Genomic DNA, 25,608 nt, shown 5'->3' with positions numbered 1-25,608 from the left:
AAAGGACTTGTTACTATGCAACGTTTCTCTAAAGAAATGGCCATAGCCAATAAACACATGAAAAAATGGTCTACAGCATTTACATCATTAGTCATCAGGGAAATGCAAATCAAAACTACAACCTCACTTCACATACACTAGGATGGCTGAAACAAAAAGATAATAACAACTAATGACAAGGAACTGTGAAGAAATTGGAAACTTCATACATTGCTGTTGGAATATAAAATGGTACAGTTGCTTTGGAAAATACACTGGCAGTTTCTCAAATGGTTATGCAGAGTTACTGTATGAACTAGCAATCCTAAATTTATACCTAAGAAAAACAGAAAGATCAACCTAAGAACTTGTACACAGATGTACAGCAGCATTATTTATAGTTGCTAAAAGGTACAATCATATAATTAAACAATACTCAGCCATAAAGGAATGAAGTACTGATTTACGCTACAACATACATGAACCTCAAAAATATGCTAAGTGTGAAAAGCAAGTTATGAAAAGTCACATATTTCAGTGACTCATTACATTATGATTGCTTAAGGCAAGGGGGTATGAAGAAACAAGAAAGTAAGAGCTAAACAATATGGGACTCCATTTTGTTCTAAAGTTAACTGGTGATTGTTGCACATGTATGTGAACATACTAAAAACCATTGAATTATAATTGTTAAATGAGTAAATCATATAGAATATAAATTATATCTCAATGAAGCTGTTTCTAATGTGGAGCCTATTGCATTATTGCCCACTGATGAGTATATATGATGTATGTATTATTGAAGTTATGTGGCCTGAAACCAGAAAAGAAAAGAAAAGTAGCTGAAATTTTGCTGTTCTGGAGATTAAATGAAATAGCTATCAGGAAAATTTTCTTCTCATACTTACTTAAAGAGCTAAGAAAGAAAATACAGGTGATTCTTAACTCTAAATATAAACAAATTGTGTGTGTACATTTTAAAACACCCGTTTGTTTTTAATCTTGGGAGAAAGTTTGTCTAACTGCAACAAGATTTTCTCTAATTTTTAAGTAAAATATAAAAGTCCTGATGTAATCCCTTTTTCTTTTCTTTTTCACTTTTCCCTCCCCTTTTATATTTTAAAGGGAGTTTATACTGGGAGAGTACTGACCCTTCAAGAATTGTTGATACAAGTTGGGAAGTTAAATGCAGAAGCTGTTAGAGGTCAGTGGGCCAATCTTTCATGGGAATTGCTTTATGCAACAAACGATGATGAGGAGCGTTATAGTATACAAGCACATCCTCTACTCCTAAGAAACCTTACAGTTCAAGCGGCTGATCCTCCTCTGGGATATCCAATTTATTCTTCAAAACCTCTCTGTATACATTTGTATTAGAGCCCATTTTGACTTATAAATGTAATATCATCAATGGATGTTTTACTAGAAAAGTAACAATGTAAACTTCTTGTAACTTTAGTGGACTTTTTCCTGCCCCAAGGATGCCTTTAAAAAGTTAAGCTTCATAGAATGAATTCCCTTAATCATCTAATGGTTTAGAAAAACATTAACAACAGCATCTTTATGTCTAACATAAAGTTAGAAATTGGCCAATATTTGTGCCCTATGGATTATGGTAGGCTTTGATAAATACAATAAAACATTTTTATATAATTAGAAATTAAATTTGTGTTGCTTTCTTAAGTGTTTGATAGGTGACTGGCCTTTAAAAAAGTCAACAGTTATGTAATTTTTACATACATAAAAAATATACATACCAGTGTTTTTAAATCCATTTAAGGGTTAACTTAATGTATACATATATTTATTTAAAATATAATTTTTATAGTCTTTTTAAATGTTGTACTGTTTTAACGTTTCATGATTTCATAATGATGTATTTATGTCATGTACCTCAACTCAGAAATCTTAACAACTTTTAATAAAATCTTTCCAATAAAATCTTCTCCCTCTTTTCCAAATATCTTTTTTTAACATATGTGAAAGAAATAGTGCTCATCCCATGCATTGTGTGAATGTACAGGAAGAGCAATTTGAGGGTAATCTGAGTGTGCCTGCTCATTGATCTGATTCCTTATGCATTTATTTTCAAATGAATTTCTTGATTCAAAAAAAAAAGACCTCCCCAAAAGGACTACCAATTATTAATGTCTTAAGGTATATTAACTAAAGTTAGAAGATGGAGATAATTTTTTCATAATGTGATCAGAATTTTATTTTTATCCTCTTGCTACTTAGGAACATTTTACAAATACTTATAAAAGGGATGAACAATGAAATCTGCATCAGTTGAGACAATGAATTTCCTCTACTTCTTATTTAATTTCCAACTAGATCTATAGGAGCCTGCTAGATTGGTAATGTAGTGATGTATTCTTCTTAGAAATAATTAAAATTATTTTAAATGTACCTGTTGGAGTTTTATTATTGTTATTATCAGTCCATTTATTTACTGTGTAGACCAGTTTACTCTTAACATTAAAGGATAACTTTTGAACTAACTTTCAGTTAGATTTGCGGTTTTGTATTACACCTGAGTTCAAGTTCGGGTTTATGATTTACATAATTGAGATTTACTAGCTGTACAATTTTATATATTATTTTTTTTTTAGAAAAATTTCTTGTCATTAAAAATTAATTATGATGATCAGTTTTAATGCTGCATGACATTCTGTTTATTTATTTGACCACCTCCCATAATAGGAACTTTAATTTGTTTAAAGATTTTTATTATTATAGTGATGCCAAGCCATGTCTTCCCTTGACTTTGCTTCTCCTCATTCATGGCTGAAGTTTCCTCATTCATTTTTCTATCTGCTCCAGTCTGGAGTCTATCTCTACTACTCACCCAAAGTTTAAAAAGTTATTATTGAGGTCATTATTTACCTACATATTTTCAAATCAGCAGGCCACTTTGTCTCATCTCACCTATCCTCTGAGTAGCATTTGGTATATTTGAACACTCATTCCTGAATCACCTTTTGTGTTTTCTTCTGGGCTTTTGTGAAACATTTATTTTCCTCCCATCTTCCTGACTATTCCTCTCAATTACCTCTTCCACCAGAACTCTAAATTTTGGAATTTTTCAACAATTGGTTCTAGATTTTCTGTTCTTCTTTTATATTCACCAATTTCATTTACTCCCAAGACTTAGAATATTACCAACAAAATGATGATATTCAAATATATATATATATATATGTAACCCAACCTTTCTTCTTACACTGGACCTATGTATCTAATATTTGATATTTCCACGATATATTAAAACTGCTCTTACTGAATTTTCTCTAAAACCCACTTGCATACTTGTAAGTAGTAATAGTGCCTAGATTAAATCATACCAGTCACTTCATGGAGAACTAGAAAAGCCAGGCAAAAAAAAAAAAAAAAAGAATCTGCTTAAAGTCATTAGAGAACCAAGAGACAGTGAAGAATTGCATCCAAGAGCCAAGGCAGAATGATATTTAGAGGCCTGGCTCAACATTTGGGTTGTTTTCCTTCCTGAACACTCTATCAGTTGCTAGTAGAGTCTTCTTGAGCTGAGTTTAATCCTGAACTTAGCCCTTACTACCTTAGTAACATTGGAAAGTTCTACCTACTTGCTTTGTGCAGCTCTGTCATCTATAAAAGTAGATAATATCTCCTACCTTATGGCCGCTAGGAGGAATAAATGAGTTAACTAACACTAAGCACCCCAGTATAGCAAGAGGCATATTACAGATGTTGAATAAATCATAGCTGCGATTCCTACTTACTGCTTCAAACCAGTTATTTGTATCTCTTCATGCTTCTGAAGAGTATAAGCATCTTGGAGGTAGGATCATTCAAAATACTTCTTTATATCTGCTCATTACCCAGCACTCTCTTTTGTTTGAAATATTTCATACAGTTATGTTACTGTGCTTTGGATATTTTTGTTCTACTCAACTTTCATGTTGAAAGTTAATCCCCAATGCAAGTAGTAAGAGCAGGACCTTTAGATAAGGGAATCATGAAAGTGAATAGGCATCCAAATAAAAAGCCTTGATGAAAGGACCTGTTCCTCTTGCCTTTCTACCCTTCACCACATAAGGAAATGGTGTCCCTCCCCTTCTGCAGGACACAGCAACTAGGTACCATCTTGGATGTAGATATCAGTCCTTTCTAGATAGAGAACAGTCCTATTGGTTATGATCTCAGATTTCCCAGCCTCCAGAACTGTGAGAAACAAATTTTGTCATGTTTATAAATTATGTAGTATATGGTATGTTATAGAAGCACAAATGGAACAAAGACATTCTGTTAAATAGGTGTTTATTCTTTGGTTAGGTTTCTGTGATCCTAGATTTTAAGCTTATATGGCTGTTTATTCAGCTCTTTGACTGCTATGACTAAAAGACCTGAAAAAGAACAATTAGTGAAGGAAAAGTTTATTTGGGGTCTCACAGTTTCAGAGGTCTCAGTTTATAGATGGCTGGCTCCATTCCTCAAAGCTCAAGGTGAGGCAGAGCATCATGGCAGAAGAGTATGGCAGAGGGATGTAGTTCACATGAGGATCAGAAAGCAGAGAGACTCCAAAAAGATACACCCCAAAGCCACGCCCCAAATAACCCACCTCCTCCAGCCACACCCTACCTGCCTTCAGTTACCACTCAGTTTTTCCCTGTTAGGGGATTAATTCACTGATTGGGTTAAGGCTCTCGCAACCCAATCATTACTCGCCTAAATCTTACATTCTTACTCATGAGCCTTTTGGGGACACCTCACATCCAAACCATAACAATGCCTAAGTATTTTTAAAATATTCTTTTATTCAAGAATGTAGTATGTTAATACTGTTTTGCAAGATTTATGACAGTCTTATTTCTTATTTATTGTACACTAAAAGGAAAATTGTATCAAGAAGTAAAAAAATCACAAATTAGCCTTCAGTTATTCTTCTGGGCATAAGATTGCTGTTATGTTTTCCACTTCTCCCTTCAATGGCCAGAAAATTACAAGTGCTCCTTTCACTCATGTTTTGTCTTCCAAATTTTAAAATAAGAGGAATCTGCATCCTGTAAAAAGAGTAACAGTAATATGTATCAGTCCTTCCTACTATTTACCCAAGTTTTTACAATTAAGTTGCTTTGAGGATCTGTTCATTATCATTCACTGCTAAGAATTCTTACAAGCCTCAGACAAATGTTTAGATTGGACTGAAAAAAAAAAAAATCACAGCTAAATTTTAGATCTGTCCACAAATCTCTCTAAATAGCTTCACATCATTGTCTCCTTTATCTGGCATGAATAACATTGGTTATTATCTGTTCATATCATTTCCTAAATGCTGAATTCTCATTAATACTCAGATTAGCATATCATACCCACACTGACTTGTCCTAATAAATAAAAAGAACAGATCCAATTATTAAAATGGAAATATTTGAAATATAATTCAAATTATTATTTATGAGCTTTTAATATATTATTTAAAGGATGATTTTTTAAAAAGCAACTTGATAATCGCTCTTTATGTGATTTTCATTTGGGAAGTATGCATTTACCTCTTGAAAGAATTTGTACTAAAAAAGAATAATAATGATGATATTGATAATACAAAATTCAGTGTGGCTATTGTTCTGTGGTTTTGTGTAGAGAATGAGGTATCATGCCTCAGAAATGGTAATAGGAAATTAGAGAATACCTAATTTATAATTTAAAAAGAGTGATAAGGCATTGAGACCATGAAATACACAATATATTAAAGAAAGGAGGTCATGGGGGGCTGCCATCTTTTAATAAAGGCTAATGTAATAAAATGCTATATTTTCTGAGTGATGTTTATATTTTACATTTAGATAGTATGTAAACAAAATGAAATAACCTTCACAAGGACATTTCTGAGAGAAGAATAACTGTCATATGACTAAAACTCTTCTAATCCCTGGTCCCTCTTTCCTCTCTGAAAAAATAAACACTTCTATAATATACGTCTACTTTGTTACTGAGATTATTGAGAATACAAATTGGTATAGGGGTTATGAAAAACAATATGGATATTTCTCAAAAAATTAAAAATAGAACTACCATATCATACACAGCAATAACACTTATATGTATTACTCCACTTTAAGAAAAATGCCTGAGGTGGGGTACTACAAAAAGCCAAGTGCAGTGGGGCACACATGTGCACACATGTAATCCCAGTAACTTGGGAGCTAAAGCAGAAGAATTATAACTTTGAGGGCAGTCTGGGCAACCTTACCTGTCTCAAAATAAAAACTGAAAAGGGCTGGGAATATAGCGCACTAGCAGAGTACTTACCTAGCATGCATAAGGCCCTGGATTTGATCCCCAATATGACCATAAGAAAAAAGTTTGGGGGGATTTTTTTGTTCATTTGTTTGCTTTCCTAAGTTCACATTCTGGAAAATTGTAAAAAGTCAAAGACTGGGTGACCTCATCTATTCAGCCTCTGCTGAAAGCCCCCTTGTCTGGGTCATTTTCTCATAAAGAAATGAAATCAGTTCTATGTAGAAGGAGCCTAGTACATGACAACTCATCCTCCTAAGAATTAACTCAAGTCCTGTGAGAAATAGTTATTAATCCCTTCAGTGGTAACTGAAGGCAGGTAGGGTATAGTGTTAATCCCTCATGGCCTAATTTCCTTGCATTAGGCCCATCCGTTAAGGTTCCACCATTTTCAACATTACCATACTGGGACCAAGCTTTGAGGAGGAACCATATCTAAACCATACCAGGGCATATATCCACAGAAAATGAAACCTGCATCTTGAAGAGCATCTATACTTCCATGCTCATTTTTCTATTTTTTTAATGAGCCAAGATATGGACACAACCTAAGTACCTTGTCAAAGAATGAATGCGTTAAACAAAGGTGGTGTATATCTATGCAATGGAATACCCTTTAGCCATTAAAAAAAGGAAATCCTGTGTGGTACATTCTGAATAATGGTACATTCCTATAATTCCAGCTATTTGAGAGGTGAAGTGAGAGAATTTTAAGTTCAAGCCCAGCCTGAGCAACTAAGTGGGACTATGTCTCAAAACAAAATTAAAAGGGCTATGTAAGGGGCTCAATAGTAGAGTGCTTTCTTGGATGTGAGACCCTAGATTCAATACCCAATACCACAAAAATGAAGCTGAAGAGTGTGAAAAACATAAGATAGAAAAAAATACTATATGATCTCACTTGTATGTGCCATCTAAAAACTCACTTATAGAGGCACAGAATTGAATAATGGTTGCCAGGGGCTGGAAGGTGGGAGAAATGGGCAGATGTTGGTCAAAGGGCACAACCTTTCTGTTAAAAGATGAGTAACTTAGGTTATTATTAAGTTACAAATTCAAATTAATGTAAAGCACGGTGATTGGTTAACACCGTATCATATACTTCACATTGGATAGGAGAGTAGATCTTAAATGTTCTCATGACACAGCAAAGGTAACTCTGGGAGATGTGTTAATCAGATTTACTGTAGTCATCATTTTACAATGTATGTATAATATCAAATCATCACATACGCCTTCCAAATATACAGATTTGATTTGTTAGTTTTTGTATAAAAACACATATCATTGACCTTTACTTTATGCTGAATATCCTTCTACTTATGAAAGTCAGGATGAGAAAGAAAATAAAAGCTTAACAGCAAACATTTATAACACTGCAGACTGTTTTAAAGCTTTTCATGTAATAACTCATTCAATCTCCATAACAATCCTATGACTAGATACTATTCACTAATCTCCATTGCCCAGATGGAGAGATTGAGCTATAGAGAAGTGACTTGCTAAAAGTCAAGGGGCAAAGATCAGGTAGAGCTGGGATTTGAACCCAGAAAGCCCAGCACAGGGCTTCGTGCTCTCAGCCAGGATGCTGTGCTTCCTTTCTATATAGGTGGCCTTCCCCTCCCAACTCTTATCTATAGCTGGGCTCAATGCCATTAGATCAACTATGCTCCAAATTTAAATCTCAGATGTAATCTTTGATCAAGCTCATCTTTGGAACCATCCCATACTACCAGAGTCCCAGCACTGCCAAAACAATTGTAAATGATTTGCTCAAAGTAAACTGCTCCACATTACAGATTAGTACAGGGAAAGACTCATTAATAATTTTGCAAGCTCTGGATGTTTTACTGTATTATTAATCCATTTTATAATCTCTAAGCATTTTGTTATGTTCTGATGTTTCGATCTTTTTCCCTAGTAATTCATTTGCACTTCCCTGCAAAAAGTTGGAACAAATTAAATGTGTAACAAGTGGATTAGATGTTTCAGTGGGTTGTTTAAAATAGTGGTAGATTACATAGTGACATTTAGAGTATGATCCTCTTTTTTAATTATTTTTTATGTCAATCTGCATTTTTTAATTCAAAATATGATAGTAACAGAGTATGAAAGAAATAACTCTTTAAATAAATAACTCAATAAAATCCTTCCATAGCACTAATCTTTCTTTGTACAATCAATCTATAATTTTGAGATTAACTCATTACATTTGCTGTGTTATTTATGCATTAAACTCTACTGATGGTCACAATTTTATCAATCAGTTAATGATATACCCCACTAATTGTGATAATAATGAGGGCCAAAGGCAGTAATAAGCTTTTTCCATAAATGTGGCCACAGGCACATGTCAGATGTGCAGGTTGGAGGCAACAGTGTGCATACACCTGTCTTAGCAATGCAGTCAGTGCTTTGACAGAAGAGGGTACAGGGCCTGAGGTGCACCTAGTCCTGGGGAGAGGTGGGAGAGGAAGCCAGGGATCACTTCAAAGAGGTAACCCCTGCCCTAAGAGACTGGTAGGATGGGTAGATCTTGCTGGGGAAAGAGCACTTTGAAGAGCACTTTGACACAGATCCAGGTCAAATGGTTAAATGTAGAGAAAAAAATGGCAAACTTTGGTTTGATTTTACCTTGTAGAAAACTCATTTCTCCCAAGACTAGTCAAAATTTACAGTAAGCCACCAGATATATATGGGGGTGGAATAATTATTATAATTTCTGTATTTGATATGAAATTGTTGGAGGGTTAGCAAGAAAGCTTTTAAGCACTAAGATTTTTTTATTTTCCTACAAAATTGAAACATATTATTAAGAAATATATAAACTGCTCTTACCTTACCACTCTGAAAGTTATTAATCCTTTTCTTCCCTAATTTGTTGGTTATCCAAATGGCCAGGGTTGGCATATATTGCCACAAATATGCCACCAACAAGAAAGGTTGCTCTGCAATCCAAACTTCTTTCAAATCGTTAGCCATGGCAATTAACATCAGCCGCACACAACGACTAGTTGCCATCTTGTACGACTGATCTCCAGCATGGACCACAGTCTAAGAAAAGTTTAGAATTAAGTGAATGCTGAGTAATTTTTCAAACTATTTCACAGAACATTTAAGCGAAAAAAACTTAAAGGCCAACTAATTGTATTATTCCTTCAGGAATCCCCACAAACCCTATAGGGGGTTATAAACTTCTATAGTATTTCAAATTTAATTTTTTGTTTTTCAGCACTAGGGATCACACACAGGGCTTTGCTCATGCTCACCAAGCATTCTACACCTGAACTATATTCCCAGTGCAATTTCTGTAATTCTTCAATTAGCCTAATAGGAATGATAAATATACAAGAGAATACTGTATGGGCTAACTAAAAGATGAAAGTTTGCTTCTAGCTAGAATTGCTAGAAGCAATTATCACCTTAGAGTGATAATTTAGTTATCACTTTAGTACTGAGACTCAAATTATTATGATATGCATTTAGCAAATGAAATCTCATCAAACAAGAGGATGAAATGGAAGAAGATAAAATGGGCTTCTAAATAAGAAAAAAAACCTATCACATAATAGCACACACGTAATGGCAGACATAAATATTATCTTAGCAACTTCTTTAGCCTTTATTTAAACGTAAGGCCAATGCACTATCAGCGGCCAATGCACTATCAGCTGACTAACAATTTTCATAAGTTTTCTAACAAAAGTATGACATAATAACCCTGAAATATAGTAAAAAAACACTACAATATAACAAGGAAAGCATTCAAATTATATGACAATTAGAAATTTTTACCTTTGTGACTTCTTCAGCTAGTGCATTCTTCACAATATTTGAGTAGACAGGTCCTGGGTAAATGTTAGAAATGATTATACCTGGATATTTGGTAAGTTCAGATCGAAGGCAATTAAAAAAACCCTAACAGACACAAAAGGAAAAAAAAGGCAAATAAAGTTAAATGGAGACTCACAGCTCATGATTTATCAAAATATGCTCTGAAAAGCCTGAATAAAGGTCAAGTAGTGTAGTCAGGCAAACAATGTTATGCATTTTTCACTGTGAGACCAGAGGCGATCCAGGAAAGACATCCTCACCTCTTTCCAGGTATAGGCAGTTTGCCACCTTGGTAGTAATGGCTCTTGCCATCAATGGTCTTTATGGTTGGCAAACCCTGAACCAACAAGAAACTCCCAGAAGGTTCTGATACACCCTCCTCATAGCAATCCTCATCTCCCTGCTCTAAAACAAGTGCATGTTCTCCAGAAATCACTGGGGTGGGCTTTCTCTTTATTCTCCAGAGTCATCTAAGTGCCAGTGTTTGGGGCAATAGGGAGTACAGAGGGATCAATGCTGCACAGAAATTCACCACAGAGAAAGAATCCAACCTTTTCAATTGATATTACTATGTAGTATGTTACTAAACAGGATGATTTCGTTTGAGCAGATGAGTCTTTTGGGGGTGATAACTAGTACCTGGCCAGTTAAAATTATAATATGATCACGTATTGAATGACATTTATAAAAACAAACTATAGACCTAGACTTAAACATACAGGCCATTTCCAAACCAACAAGGAATAAACAGAAATCTGCTTCCCTTCATCTCTGATCCTAAATTAGGAATTTTCCAAGATTACATTGTTATAAAGCTAGGTTAACTACTGAAACTAAACACCTAACCCCTGGTATATTCATATTTAATCCAACATCATTAATTAGTAACCAGCCCTTAAATAACTGACCCTTAACACACTACAAGGTGCTATTTCCTCATGATTAGTCCTGGGCCTCATGAGGGTGGTGAGAGTTTATGCAGCAAGCGAAGAGTGCTGTCAGAAATGGACCAAAAAATAATTGGTAAATGAATTGAGAACTCCTGACCTTTTTAACCTTCTGCCCCTCTGCCACAAAAGCAGAAAGAAAACATAAAGTAAGCCATCTGTCAGACAATACTACCTCTCAAGATGGTTCAGATCTCTTGTTAGAAATCCCATCTACTAGCTGGGCATAGTCATGCATGCCTATTATCCCAGTAGCTTGGGAGACTGAAGTAGAAGGATCACGAGTTCAAAGCCAGCCTCAGCAACTTAGCAAGGCCCTAAGCAACTCAGTCTCTAATAAAATATAAAAAAGAGATGGGGATGTGGCTCAGTGGTTAAGCACCCCTAGGTTCAATCACTGGTAGCCAAAGAAATCCCATATACGTTAACATGTAAACTTTTCAACTAAACAAGTTCACTCCACAACTTGCTGGAGATCCTAGAAAAAACTGTATTCTTCACAAAAGCCTCCTGCTTAATGTTCAACCATGGTAAAACTAACTAGAGTCTCAACCTACCACATCCTATCAGAAAATCAAATCCAGTAATTAACGGAGAAGCTTGGAGGGAGGCCAGACAGCTCATCTGTGTCTTACTGAGAACATTCTATAAGTCTTATGAAACTCTTGGGGCCAAAAGACAGGTGGTTGTCCTCCCACATCTGCCCCCCTGTGGTTTGCCCAGATGCTCTACAGTAAGACTGACAGCCCATTGTTGAAGAGGAAGAAATCAGTGCTGCATTCTATAGCCTCATCACTTCAAACTGTCCCCTGTTCAGAGAAGAAAGAAGATGTCCTAAAGAACCAAAGCTTCACATTCTCTGAAAAGTAAGACAACCACGCAGCTATTGCATCTCATTTTCCCAAGAGTAAAATGCTGACTCAAACTAACCTTCAACAATATTAACTTTACATTTTGGATCTCCTTTCATCATTCTCCTCCTATTTGCCTTATATATTCTTCCTGTCCACACTTAAGCAAATATTAAAATTTCCTTCAGTAAAAGTATTTACACCTCATAAGTTATAAAATTCAAAAATCAAAATATTCTCCTAGCCTTTGCCTTGGCTGAGATTTCTTCTTCCAAAACCACTGAAATGTCACATGAGGCCCAATACTAATACTTCAGTTGTCAGTACCTCTTTTCACATTCATGAGACGTGGCAAAATGTACAGTGAGTACAAAGGGGAAGGAAAAAAAGTCACAGTAATGGGAGAAAGAAAATACATCCCAAAGTTTGTGTAGAGGGAGGGGAAGACTCACAGTTTACCATGAGAACGTAGTAGAAATAGGGATAAGGTAAAGAAGACATGCTGACCAGACTATATATACTTCTTCTTCTTTTTTTTTTAGTTGTAGATGGACACAATTTTATTCTATTATTTTTATATGGTTCCAAGGATCGAACCCAATACCTCACGCATGCTAGGCAAGCACTTTACCACTGAGCCACAACCCTAGCCCCTACATACACTTCTAAAGAGCAAAATCATATTTTTATATTCCAGGACCTGCTGCAGTGTATGGCACAGGATAGATGCTCAATAAATATATTTTGGACAAGTTTGAAGCATGTGTGGCTCAAATTGTTTTTACATGTACTGGGGGATATCTTCTATCAAAGTTCTATTTCTGGGGCTGGGGATGTGGCTCAAGCGGTAGCGCGCTTGCCTGGCATGCGTGCGGCCCGGGTTCGATCCTCAGCACCACATACAAACAAAGATGTTGTGTCCGCCGAGAACTAAAAAATAAATATTAAAAATTCTCTCTCTCTCTCTCTCCCTCCCTCCCTCTCTCACTCTATCTTTAAAAAAAAAAAAAAAAAAAAGTTCTATTTCTGTTTTCCCACACAATTGCCCAGTTCCAGGGATAATCATATTCCCCATTTGGGTCAGTTCTGTCAGAGTAGAGTTTCAGCAGCCTTACCCGAAGAGCATGCTTACTGGCACAATATCCACTGGATAGAGGTACAGATACAATGCCTGCAAGGCTATTCACAATAACTATCTTTCCTTGTTTCCTCTCGATCATGTGAGGTAGGACACACTTTGTCAAGGACACTGTCCCTAAATAGTTAAGCTCAATTAGCTCCTTGAAGACATCGAAGTTGGTATCCATAATCAAAGAACGCTGGGATCTTCCACCATTATTGACCAGAATGTCAATCTAGTTAAATAAAATCAGAAAAGAAATGCTTAGGGGTTGTAAAGGAAATTCTAGGCACAATTGTTTATATTGTTAACTTGAAGATTCAATAGAACAATGGTATATTTCTAAAATTTAGTAATAAAAATCATGGTAAAGTAACCAGAATGTACCTATGGTACTCCCATTTTATAAAACTTTTTATGAAAAATCTCAGACTCAGTGATTAACAGGCCTAATACATAGGCCTGATTACACTGCAAGGACGCCATGTACATACAAGTCTTAAAATGAGAGCACCATGGATGGGAATATCCTTTGTGATACTTCAAAGACGGACAAAGCAATGCAATCAATGCTATATGAATATAAATTGCTACTTACTTTACCAAACTCCTGGAGAACAGCTTTAGTTGCCCCCTCATGGGAACTTCTGTCAGTCAGGTCAAGGGGCAAAATGAGTATATCTTTTCCTTTTAAATTGCCATTCTCTAAATAAAAATACTTTAAAATTAGTGAGAACATCATGACAAAGATCATTCATTCTCCTTGCTACTCTTCTTAAGTTTAACACACACCCTGCAATAGGAGTTGCCCACAGATTCACTTCTGGGTGGCCCTTTGAAAGTTTCTCTCAGTCACCAGGAGAACTAGAGGTAATATGAAAACATCTTAGACAAAAAAAGGTGGCCAGCTTCACCAGACATGGAATGCATGCTTCATTCTGAATAAAGACAGTAGAACTTTAGAAAAGACTGGCGGAAATCAAGACTAACCTACAAGCTATAAGAAACAAAAACTGTAGAGCAATTTCTTTAGAAGTACAGTTTTGTTTACTTTGCAGTAGGCTCACAAAGGTTAGTTGCTGCCTTGCAAACATTTTAAAAAAGAAAATGAAAGTTATGTTTTAATTCAGTAAGAAGCTCAAAGCCCACAGTCAAATGACATGTAGAAGCCACAGGCCAATGACATATAAGAAATCAACATGGTCCTTTCTACAAATCCCACCAAGAATCAACATGTGCTACAACTGCCATTTTCTATTTCTGTTCATTAAAGCAAATTTGCCTGAACTCTAACCTTGAAACAGAATAAATAATGCCAATAAGAAAAACAAAACAGAAAATACAGTAAGTACAAATTATTTATGGGCAAAAGAGGACATAATGAAGCATCATCTGCGAACTAATAAATGTAAGGGCTTGCACTAATGATCTGACAGATAAAAGAAAAGCATTCACGCTCACACAAATGAAGAAAGACTGACAGGGTTCAGCTTCTCTGCTTGTGCAGGACTTGCAGGTTCCAGAAGTAGAGGGGTAACTACCATAAGAAATGACCTAGTGCCATAAGAGGCCTTTGGAAGCAATATCATCAAAGATGACCTGTGGCCTTGTAGACTGTTAATCAGGCAATGAACTCTTATTACAGGGTGTTTAGCTCATAATCAGCAAAGTTAAAGAAAGACTGAAAAAGGAATAACAGAGAGATGACCAAAAAACAATGAGCTGGAAAATTCAACATTCTCTCAGTTTAGGTACCAAGTACCCTATGAGAAAAAAACAACTCTTCTACTTGAGGCTGCTTTCAATGTGAACATAACACCAAAACCCAAACCAACAAATAATTAACACAGTCACCCTTTATAGGAATGTAAACAATATTAGTTCTGGTTGCATTTTTTATACCTAATTTCATTCTGTTTCTTTTATTCTCTATAACAAAAATGTTATACCATTTCATTGACTACAATACTCACCTTTTAGCAAAATGAGTAAGGATCCATCCTACCTCAGTTTCAGTGGTTACATATATGAATGTCATAGATAAAAAAACAAACTGAATGGGGCTGAGGCTGTAGCTCAGTGGTAAAGCACTTGCCTCGCACGTATGAGGCACTGGGTTCAATCCCCAGGACCACATAAAAATAAATAAAGATACTGTGTGTTCATCTACAACTAAATAAATATTAAAAAAAAAAAACTATTCTTTCTCTAAGACAAAAATATAAGTCACCTGGTCACTAAAAAGTCAAAAAGGATTGGACAATCAGCAGTCTCTCCCTAATGCCAAGAGTCAGTGCAAAAAAGAATAGAAAGCTGACAAAATGAGGCAGGAAAGGTGGAGGGAAGCCAACTAAGATGCGACAAGAGAAAAGGGCCAGGGGCCAGGCACTTGGAGCGTTTGGAGCCAGGGTGCACTGGCAGGAGAAGCCCATCTCCCCTCTGCCATTCCCAGGCTGCACTTGAGTTTGCAGTCTGCCTCATGTCTAGGAAGCACAGCTGCTGTTTTAGGTTCACTCACCTAGGCATTTTCTTTTCACCCTCTCCAGCTCATGCACTCTTCTGGCTGACAACACAAGAGAAACTCCCAGTTTAGACAGCTGGTAAGCCAGCTCCTCGCCAATCCCACTGGATGCTCCAGTCACCCACACCACCATGTCCGTCAACTCCCATTCTATTGAGGAAAGAAATAGAGGTAGAAGGGAATGAATAAGTGAGGGATCACACCTGCACTTCAAAGACTGGCAACAAACAAACATCAAAAACTTTAAACAATACCACTAAATATGAATACTAATGTGTGGAGCTTAAATTTTTTAAACTTTCTAAGAAAACTCCTCATACCTAATCTCGTAAAGCATGAATATAAACCATATTAGTAATAGTTATCTAAACAGTATTTTATGCATTGAAGAATTTTCCAGACTTTACTTCAAGGTTAGCCTTATCCTCCATGGTTCACTCCCTGGCTCTATTTATCTATATGTATGATAAGAAAAGTAAAGCTAAGGGACTGGGGATATAGCTCAGTTGTTAGAGTGCTTGCCTCAGATGTACAAGGCCTTGGGTTCAATCCTCAGAGCCATCAATCAATCAATCAATCAATCAATCAATCTAAGTGAACAGAAAGTCATTACCCAGACTCACTTTTCTTCTCCATATAATGATGAATTCAGACTACTTTTTTCAGTCAGTCCTTGCAACTTTTTGAAATCAAGCTTTCAATGAAGAGTGCCAATATTACAAGTGCTGCTCTATGATAAGATGTAATAATCTTGCATTTTAAAGGAAATATTTTCTCCATCTGGCAATCAAATTGGATGACTTAATGTCATTTTGTAATAGTGCCCCTGAAATGCCTGAGCTCTCATTTGAGGAGAATCTTAGTAGTTTACCCAAGATGAAATATATAATGACAGGAAGAAGACATGTTGTGTTCTTGCACAGTCATTTTCCTGTTGAAGACTCTGAAAATTCTGCAATACTAAAGCAATGGCAAGTGGTTTATTTGCGCTGCAGGAGATGATAGTCACTGAAGTCACTGTCTATCTGAACCTGTAGAGTCACTGTGATTCACCTCCTGTGTTTCTTCTTCATTAAGATATGTGTTATGGGGCTGGGGATGTGGCTCAAGCGGTAGCGCGGTCGTCTGGCATGCGCGGGGCGCTGGCTTCGATCCTCAGCACCACATAAATATAAAATAAAGATGTTGTGTCCACTGAAAACTAAAAAAAATAAATAAATATTAAAAAATTCTCTCTCTCTCTCTTTAAAAAAATATGTGTTATGGATTAAAACTAGCTAGCAAGTTATTACTTAACTTTGCATTTCTGATTTTATATCAGGACACTTGAAATCAAGAACCTTGTGTACTATTTCAGTTAAGCACTTTTAAATCCAATCTTTTTAACAATAGCATCTTTAGAGACTGCCAGGGTTCAAATTTCAGCTCCACCACACACAGCAATGAGCATGTCCCATATGCTCAGTGCCTTAATTTTCCAGATCAAGAAAAGTGATTAATATCAAATCCCTCACAGGATTGTTAAGAGTAATGAGTTAAAACATGGGAAACTCGGGCTGAGGCTGTAGCTCAGTGGTAGAGTGCTTGCTGAGCATGTGTGAGGCACTGAGTTCAATCCTCAGCACCACATAAAAATAAAGATACTGTGTGTTCATCTACAATAAAAAATAATAATCATCATCATACAAAAATATTTTAACAGGTGGACTTTACAGCAGCAAAACATAGAATACTAATAACTTTATTCTGATTCTCCCACCAGGGCCAATAGGGTTAACAGTCCTAATGATTTCATTTTTCTTTATTACTTATATGCTTTGCTTTACTTATTAAAACCCTCACAAGAATCCTGTTATGATCTCACTTTTTTAGAAAAGAAAACTGAGGTTAATAAAGATTAATTTACCCTGAGTAGACTGTAAATACCATCAAGATTGAGACCCTGACTTCCTTGTTCCTGGATAGCCTCAGTGCCTGGGAGAGATTGAAACATAGAAAGGAATCCAAAACTAAATAACTATGAATCAACACCCAAAAACCTTGGCAAAGCTGGGATATGAACCCAGGTATAGCTAGCTCCAAACTCCACACAGTTGACTATCATATAGTGCACATATTTAAATAAGATCAGTTGTCTTTGCAGTGCTGGGACTGGAACCCAAGGTCACTTTCCATGGGTGTAGCTGACTTTCCCACTGAGCTATATCCCCAGTCCTTTATAATTTTAATTTTGAGACAGGGTTTCTCTAAGTTGCTTAGGCCTCATTATGTTGCTAAGGATGGCCTCAAACTAGTAATCTTCTTGCCTCAGCCTCTGGAGTCACACCTCCAGAGTGCCTGATTTTACTCAATATTTTAAAACCCAACTGTTTCTTAGATATTCTAAACAATACAACTGCCCTTAGGAAAACAGTCTTCTATAAATATTTAAACTAAAAATGGAAATGTCCCTAAAATATGCCTGGGCTACAAAGCTTTCCTGCAAGGTAATTATACTTTTATGGAAAAGCACAATTGGACCAGGATGTTACAGGATTAAGAAATATGTATTCAGGTAATCCTTTATTTTCTCAATGTTATTCGCTTGACTTGGAATTGACTACTCATTAATCCAAATTTAAGTAAAGTGAATTCAGTTTGTTTTGGAATTCTTTACTCAGACACATAAAGTGAATCTACTTTGCTCTGATACTGTTGACTAACTTGGCCTAGAGCTAATAAAGGTTTCTTCATTTTGTATCTATAAGCAAGCAGCTACTACATAAAGCCAATAGTGAAAGTGTCCAGGCTCAAGTTCACCTTAGCACATTCAATTCTGACACCCACTCTCCCATCCTGAAGAACGCTTTTTTGTTTAGCAGCCAGCCTTTGTTTAACATTCCACAGAATCTGACATATATAAATACTCCCTGAAAGAACACCTGAAAGCAGACTCTTAGAGTTAGACAGAAACTAACATTCAATGCTAAACCCAGTTTGAAAATTCTCTCCTCAAACCATTGACCAGTCTCCACTTCCTTCCCTCCCAGGCTGTGGAAGCTCGTCATCTGGGACTTTCACACAAGTCTAATCATTCAAGGGCTCTTTCTTCCACTGACGGGATACAGCTTTAACTTCTACCCACTGGCAGCAGTGGGCAGCAGGCCTGCCTTCTGGCACCAGAAAGAGTAAATCAAGCCTCTTCCACACGGCCATCCTCATGTGCTTGAAGACAGCTGTTCTATCCTCCCTGAGGACTCCCATCTCTGGCTTCTCTAAGGCTAAATAAACATACTCAACTTCTGCTGCTTTCCTCATGTGTCCTGAGCATCAGGTCCTGAGCTCTGCTCAAACCCCCTGCACAAGCTCCCATTGCTTGTTCAATGCTCCTGTTGAAGGGAGCTGGCCAGAGAAGGATGCAGGATTCCAGTGGGGTCAGGGCAATGCAGAGCAGGATGAGCTGACTCCATTATTTCCCTTGTCCTGCAGAAGGTTCCGTCTATGACCAGATTATGGCAGGTCGCTGCTGCATCCCCAGTGCCCAGCACAGAGGCATCATTGGCAATTGTTTCTTTAGACACTAAATGTCTGCAGATGTAGCCCAGACCCGCCTCAGCTTTGCTGGAAGGCACTTCACAGCTGACTCACACTGAGGTTTCTGTCAACTAAAACCTGAGTTGTCCATACATGTTGTCCCTTTTCATACTCAGGAACTGTGCCATAGGATTTTCTAAATCAATGTCCGATATCCAAATTTAGTTTCCTTGAAAATTCATCTTGTGAGATACATGCCTGGAAATGCAAAGAATATGTCTCTCTAGAAGGACACAAAAGAGGCAGAAAATAGTGATTGCCTGAATACTGGGATTCTGGGGGACAAGGGTGGGGTAAGCTTTGCTTTTTACCATACATGTTTTTATATTTGTAAATTTTTATTACATGAATGTGTTTTCTATTTTTTTAATTGATTTATTTATTTGTTCTAATTTGACAGCAGAATGCATTTCAGTTCATAGCACACAAATAGAGAACAACTTTTCATTTCTCTAGTTGTACATAGAGACACATCATTCGTGTTTTTATACATGTACCTAGGGTAATGATGTCCATCTCATTCCACTATCTTTCCTACCCCCAGGCCCCATCCCTTCCCCTCTCTCCTTTGCCCTATCCAAAGTTCCTCCATGTGTTGTCTACTTTTTAAAGTAACAAAAAATAATAAATCTACAAAGTAATCAAGGAGCATAATTTTTTTCTTCATAGGGCCTGCCCATCTTTATGAATAAGTTGTTTAGGAAATCTCAGTGGATTTCAATGTTCCTTTAATTTTTTTCTTTATCCCCCTACATCAATGTCTTTTTAGACATGTTTTTTTCCTTAATGTGCTCCCAAATGAAGTTGCATTCAACAAATATGTTTCTATACACTGTACATATTTCTGTATATGCTTTATAAATACAGTTCTATAAAGCTTACTTTTTGTCAATGCAGATTACGAATGACAAAAATTTAAAAACTATTAAACTATTAACTGAATTTGTTAAAGAAATTTTAATGTAACTTATTAAATAAGTGATAATATATGAAATTTTAAAAAATATTTATCCTTAAGCTTTAGTTGGACACAATATCTTTATTTTACATTTATGTGATGCTGAGGATTGAACCTGGTGCCTTGTACATGCTAGGCGAGCACTCTACCACCGTGCCACAACCCCAGCCCTGATATATAAAATTAACATGCAAATTTTCAACTTATACAACCACATTATTGACTATCATCAAATTTAAAATCCTTCAAAACTCATTTTTCCAACAAAAGTAACACAACTGAAAAAAATCATTGAATTTCTTAAACACTATTATTAGTGACCTTATCTTTTAACTTTTACTTGATAATCAAGTAAAAGCTAAACTTACTTAGCAGTTAAGCTGCTAGATATGCATTCAGATACTGTTAATATTTTTCCTTTTCCTCAACATAATTTGATGGATTGAATAACTTTTGTAGAATTTTGTGATAAAAGTAGAAAGTCCAACTTAACACAAAAGCACTTAGAATCAAACATAAACATCCACAAGGCAGCCAATGGCAGTGAATAGGCACATGCCTTTCACCTACAATCAGGAGAAAGTTCCACAGTTAGTAAAATTGCAGTGTATATGGAATTCCTGATTAAAAAACAACTAAAAAAAAACAAAAACAAAAAACAAAGTCCACCAATCACAGCCAACTATTTGCCATAGTCTTGTAGCACTGACCTTGCATACATGCTGTGTATTAATTCAGCAACAGTACTGCTGCACATGTTTTACCCAAGAAAGCCCAACCAGAGAAATGAAACACAATGAAATTTTATTTCATCAGGAAGGTTGAGCTTTGGAGAGACACAAAACACTGTGCCATCAGATTTTTTTCAGTCCCCAAGAACCAATTTTATCTCCACCCATCAGCCATTTAGAAGACATAGTCTATCTTCTGAGCTAGTAACTATTTCACTTCCAAGCCAACTTCATCACATACTTCAGGTATTTTCATACAGGAAACTTAATCCCGGGAAACCTCACCTTTGGGCAGGTCATTTCATCTCTCTGAACATCAATTTCCTTACGTAGAAAACAAGAGTAATGCCCAATTTGTACCAGTTTTGTAAGATCAAACGTTATGCTTGTAAAGTGCTGAGCACACTGCCTACCTAGTACACACTGTGTTCATGAATACACATACACCACACACACACACACACACACTCATTGTAGGACCATAAAATAGGAAGGCAGAGACAAAAGAAGGGTAGGCAGAATGTCCCTTAGTGTGCCAAGAATCATCTCACCTCGGCACAATACCAATTCAGCTCTTTGTGGTGTTACACTTATATCCTAGTGAGAAGGCAGATGGAAGACACCATTACCTCAGATTTGATTCCAAAACTACAGAACAGCAAGAAGTCGAGGACAAACAACTTCAGGAAGACACACTGAGCCTCTGTACAAGGAGTCTTACAATGCAGGGGGATGCTCCTTGTTTCTCAGAGTGTCCTCCCCTGATACAGCACCCCTGGGATCCGGGCTGAGAAGTCAAACCCCTGAGGACGTCCCTCCAATTCCCACGCTTTCGGGTAGTTTGGCAACCCCAGGGGTTGCCTGAGCTGGAAAGTGAGTCTGTGCCATTTTCCCATAGGGATAAAAAACAGGGTCTGGGGTTGTGGCTCAGCGGTAGAGCGTTCGCCTCGCACAGGCGGGACCCTGGGTTCGATCCTCAGCACCACATTAAAATAAGTAAGTGAAATAAAGGTTTAAAAAACAATGATCTCCATAAAAAAAAAAATAAATAAAAACAAAGAGGCAGAACTGCCTCCTTAAGCCCGGCCTCTTCCTTCCCCAGTGGCAGCCTAGGAAGGGCGCGGCCCCGCGGCCCATAAACTCCACGCAAACGCGAGGGGCCCGGACCACCCGGACCACCCGGACCACCCGGACCACCGGGAAGCTAGCGATCTAGACCCGCCTTGGCCGCTCTAAGCCCGATCTCCCACTTGTGTCTGGGAGTCACGGAGGGCCCTCACCTGGGCGTCGCCCCTGCCACTCAGCCCACAACAGAGCGAGGTCGCCGTCGGCACGCAGGAAGCGCAGCAGCTGCACCAGGAGTAGGAGCAGCGCGCCCAGCGCCAGCAACCAGAGCACCAGCTCCCAGGTCATGGTGGCCTCAGGCCGGGCTCTAGCGGAAGACGACCGGCTCAAGCCCTCAATATCACACCGCCACAGCCTCCCGGCTCCTCCCAACCCACAGGAAGGAGGAGTGGCCCGGCGGGTCCTGGTCCCGGGCTGCGGCCGAGAGTTGATTTGAGAAGTTGGAGCCCTGGTGGCCGAAGCTGCTGGTTTCGCTTGGATGTGCGCCCAATGAAGTGCTGCGAGAGGAACAAAAGGCACAGATGACTTCATTACTTGGCTGTACCATTGTTGGGACAGTAAACAGGATTTGTATTAACAAGAACTATTATTTTCAACAATTGTCTTGCGGACTAGTATTTTTTAGGGCTCCAGTGTTTGGGGGAGAAACAAACATGCCCCCTTCCTTCCTTCCTTTTCCTTCTTCAGTTCTAGGGATAAAACTCAAGGCCTCGTGCTTTCTAGGCAAGCGCTTTTCCACTGGGCTACAGCCCTAGCAGCATCCCCCATCTGTTTTTTGTTTGTTTTGTTTTGTTTTGTTTCCTTCTTCCTTTTCTTTTTTTAACTAGGTGAAGCCAACAAAGCATAGATTGATACCACCACCGAATTAACCCAGTCGCTGAGTTGGGTTTGCCCCATGTCAACTGACATTTGCAGATCACATTGCAAATGACACTTGCTCAGAGCGGAGCTGGATAGTGATTTCTGAGGAGCTTGTTGGTTGGTGAGTTTTAGGCCTTGGGAGCCCAGGCTGGGGCGTGGCCTGCATAGTGTTTAAGTCTAGTGGCTGTGTCCTCTGCTACCTCGTGTAAATGATTTCGTTATCTGAACCCCCAAAGTATACACGAGGAATTTGAAGTGAAAAAATGCCTGTGAAGGGCACAGCACCTTGTATACAATAATATCATTCATTGTTTTGTAATTAAAGATAAATTATCTTTATGAGTTATTTATTCTTTCATTTGTAATTATCATTTATTGGGCTCCAACCTGAAAGATCCGGAATCCTTTTTGTTAACGTCTATATTCTGCACCTATAAAATTCCCCTTACCAATGAAAGCAGTAAAAAATGTTTAAACTGTGATGAATCAAAAATTGCTGTGATCTAGTTCAGGGTGACCCTAGGAATATATGAGCCCTCTAAATTCTTTTTTTTTTTTTTTTTTTTTTTTTGGTTTTAGTTGAACACAATACCTTTATTTTTATTTGTTTTATTTTTATGTGGTGCTAAGGATGGAACCCAACGCCTCACACATGCGAGGCGAGAGCTCTACCACTGAGCCTCAGCCTCAGCCCTGAGCCCCCTAAATTCTTATCTTGCTTTATTGCTTATCCCAATTGCAACTGGCAATAATATTGCTCAAGAACTGCTCTCATTGACCTATTGCTTTCACAAGTGTGGTTTCTTCCTCCCTGCCCCTCAGGAGTTTTATTGTCTGTATGATACAGTACTTTTATGATAAGATGTTTTAAAATACCAAATGGAGTCTACTCAAAAGTTTCCTCTGAGCTTGTTTTCTCTGCTTTAAAATAAAAGGATTAATTAGATTTAGCATCCTAAGCCAGAACATCCCATGAATGGAAAAACTAGATTCTCCATCACAAACTCCAGTTGTGGAGAAGAGGGAGTGGAGGATGGGACAGTGGGCTCAGGATTGGAAAAAGTGACAGGAACAATATAATCTCTACCCTCTCAAGCCCTAGAAATTAGAGATCCCTGTGAGCTTTGTAAAAGTTCAAAAACGTGTCTTTTACTCTGAAGATTTTATCCAGTATGAATGTCTCATTCATACCACTGTGTTTTTGAAAACTTAAGTACACAATGAAGTATCCCATTTATTGATTTACAAACTGTGATGGTTAATTTTATGTATCCACTGACACAATTTTTAATGAAACAGTCTAGATATTGCTGTGAAGGTATTTTTAAGATGTGATTAAAACTTAAATCAGTAGATTTTCAGTAAGGCAGGTTATCTATCTATCTTGCATATTGGAAGCAGGCCACGTACAATCAGTTGAAGCTTTTAAAAGAAGGAGGCAGGCCCCTGGAAAAAGAGGAAATTCTGCCTCCAGACTGCCTTTAGGCTTCAGCTGCAACATTCTCTCTCCCCTGGGACACTATAGTCTTTCTGGACTTCACAATCACTTGAGCCACTTCTTAAAAATAAATCTTTCTCTCTCTCTCTCTCTCTCTCTCTCTCTCTCTCTCTCTCTCTCTCATATGTATGTTGTGTGTTTTTGTTTTTTTTTTTAATGCTTCTGTTTCTCTGGAAAACTCTGACTAATTCACAAACTGCAATAAAACTACACAGTAGTTTTTATATTGGAAAAGAAAAGCAGAGTAAATTACAAATTTCTACTTCAAACTTTTCTTTCTACTTGAATAGAAGCATAATTCATTTTGGAGTTTAGTTACATACAAAGAATCAGTTACTATTATCAGAAACACAATGAGTACAACTAATCTATTTGTGCTGCAATTTGCCCTTCTTTGTTCTACTGTACAGTAAGAAAAAAAAAAAAAAAAAACCCAGCCTTGGACTCTCATGCCTCTGGTAAAGACACTCAAAGTTCTTTTCACAAATAGCACCCACCAGGATTGCCGCTTCCCATTTGCACAGAATTATCTCAGAACTTGGAAGCACAGATAAAGGACAGATGAAAGAATGAAGGGACTCTCCCGAGAACAGGGTAGGAACAATAGGCCCAGCAAAGGAATGCTGACTCTCCTGAATTAGCCATTCATAAGCTGACAGAACTTTAAACATTTAAATATAAAATGCCAAAAAATAACTTGGCTACTGGTGAATGCCTGTAGTCCCAGCTACTCAGGAAGCTGAGGTAGGAGGATTGCAAGTTCAAGGCCAACCTCAGAAACTTAGGGAGACCCAGACTCAAAATTTAAAAAAATACAAAAGGGTTGGGGTGTTGCTCAACAGTTGAACACCCCAGGTTCAATACCCAGTACTGAAAAAAAAATTCCAATAATTAAGTTAGATTTGATATTATAATTTTAGTCTTAATAATAATTGTAACTTTACTCTTATTATTTTCTTTCTCTCCTCCTTGATACATCACTTGTTTCTCTAACTAAAAAAGGCAAACAGTAGGACACTAATTTGATCTTAATTATAAGTGCAATTTTACTCTTATTATTTCCTGTCTCTATCATAAATATTTTATTTTCTCTACATTTAAATCAGCGTGAAACTTTTATAATATGCTCCATCTTAAAAAAGAAATACTTCTTTGATCATAAAATCACTTCTAGCTCTTGGCCCATTTTTCACTGCTCTCTTTTAAATCAAAATTCAAGAGATGGGTGCATGCTGTGTCTCCACTCATCAATTTCATTTTCTTTTCAATTTATGTCAGTCAGCATTTTATATCCACTGTTCCACATGTATAATATGCTCCATCTTTTTTTTTCC

General features: G+C 37.3%; 2 protein-coding genes across 3 annotated transcripts in view; one reads left to right on the top strand and one right to left on the bottom strand.

Annotated features, from left to right (window-relative positions):
* The window catches only part of Pcnx4 (pecanex 4), a 31,232-nt gene extending 29,588 nt beyond the window's left edge, over positions 1-1,644 (top strand). For both annotated transcript variants that reach the window (XM_027929770.3, XM_071607997.1), the window contains one exon: positions 1,105-1,644. In XM_027929770.3, the coding sequence (XP_027785571.2) occupies positions 1,105-1,356 (252 nt within the window). In that variant the 3' untranslated portion in view covers positions 1,357-1,644. The remainder of the gene's footprint in view (positions 1-1,104) is intronic.
* A 3,108-nt stretch (positions 1,645-4,752) lies between these two features.
* LOC114088121 (dehydrogenase/reductase SDR family member 7) lies at positions 4,753-22,295 on the bottom strand. The gene is made up of 7 exons (XM_027929674.2): positions 22,071-22,295; positions 15,526-15,678; positions 13,606-13,712; positions 13,003-13,242; positions 10,051-10,173; positions 9,094-9,309; positions 4,753-5,018 (listed from the first exon to the last, which is right to left on the bottom strand). The coding sequence occupies exons 1-7, from the start codon at positions 22,201-22,203 to the stop codon at positions 4,971-4,973; spliced, it is 1,020 nt and encodes a 339-aa protein (XP_027785475.1). The 5' UTR covers positions 22,204-22,295; the 3' UTR covers positions 4,753-4,970.
* Between the last annotated feature and the right edge of the window lie 3,313 nt (positions 22,296-25,608).

The sequence above is a fragment of the Marmota flaviventris genome, chromosome 2 (genome assembly GCF_047511675.1).
Source record: "Marmota flaviventris isolate mMarFla1 chromosome 2, mMarFla1.hap1, whole genome shotgun sequence".
NCBI lineage: Eukaryota > Metazoa > Chordata > Mammalia > Rodentia > Sciuridae > Marmota > Marmota flaviventris.
This window is presented reverse-complemented; position numbering and strand designations above follow the sequence as displayed.

What these genes read in the sequence shown, in the direction of transcription:
- LOC114088121 (XM_027929674.2), bottom strand. Translation starts at nt 22,203, where the DNA reads ATGACCTGGGAGCTGGTGCTCTGGTTGCTGGCGCTGGGCGCGCTGCTC. An exon ending in GGTGAAAAGAAAATGCCTAG is followed by an intron (nt 13,713 to 15,525) that starts GTGAGTGAACCT and finishes ATTTTTATTTAG; the next exon opens with AGAATGGCAATTTAAAAGGA. An exon ending in TAGCTGAAGAAGTCACAAAG is followed by an intron (nt 9,310 to 10,050) that starts GTAAAAATTTCT and finishes AACTTTTCTTAG; the next exon opens with ACTGTGGTCCATGCTGGAGA.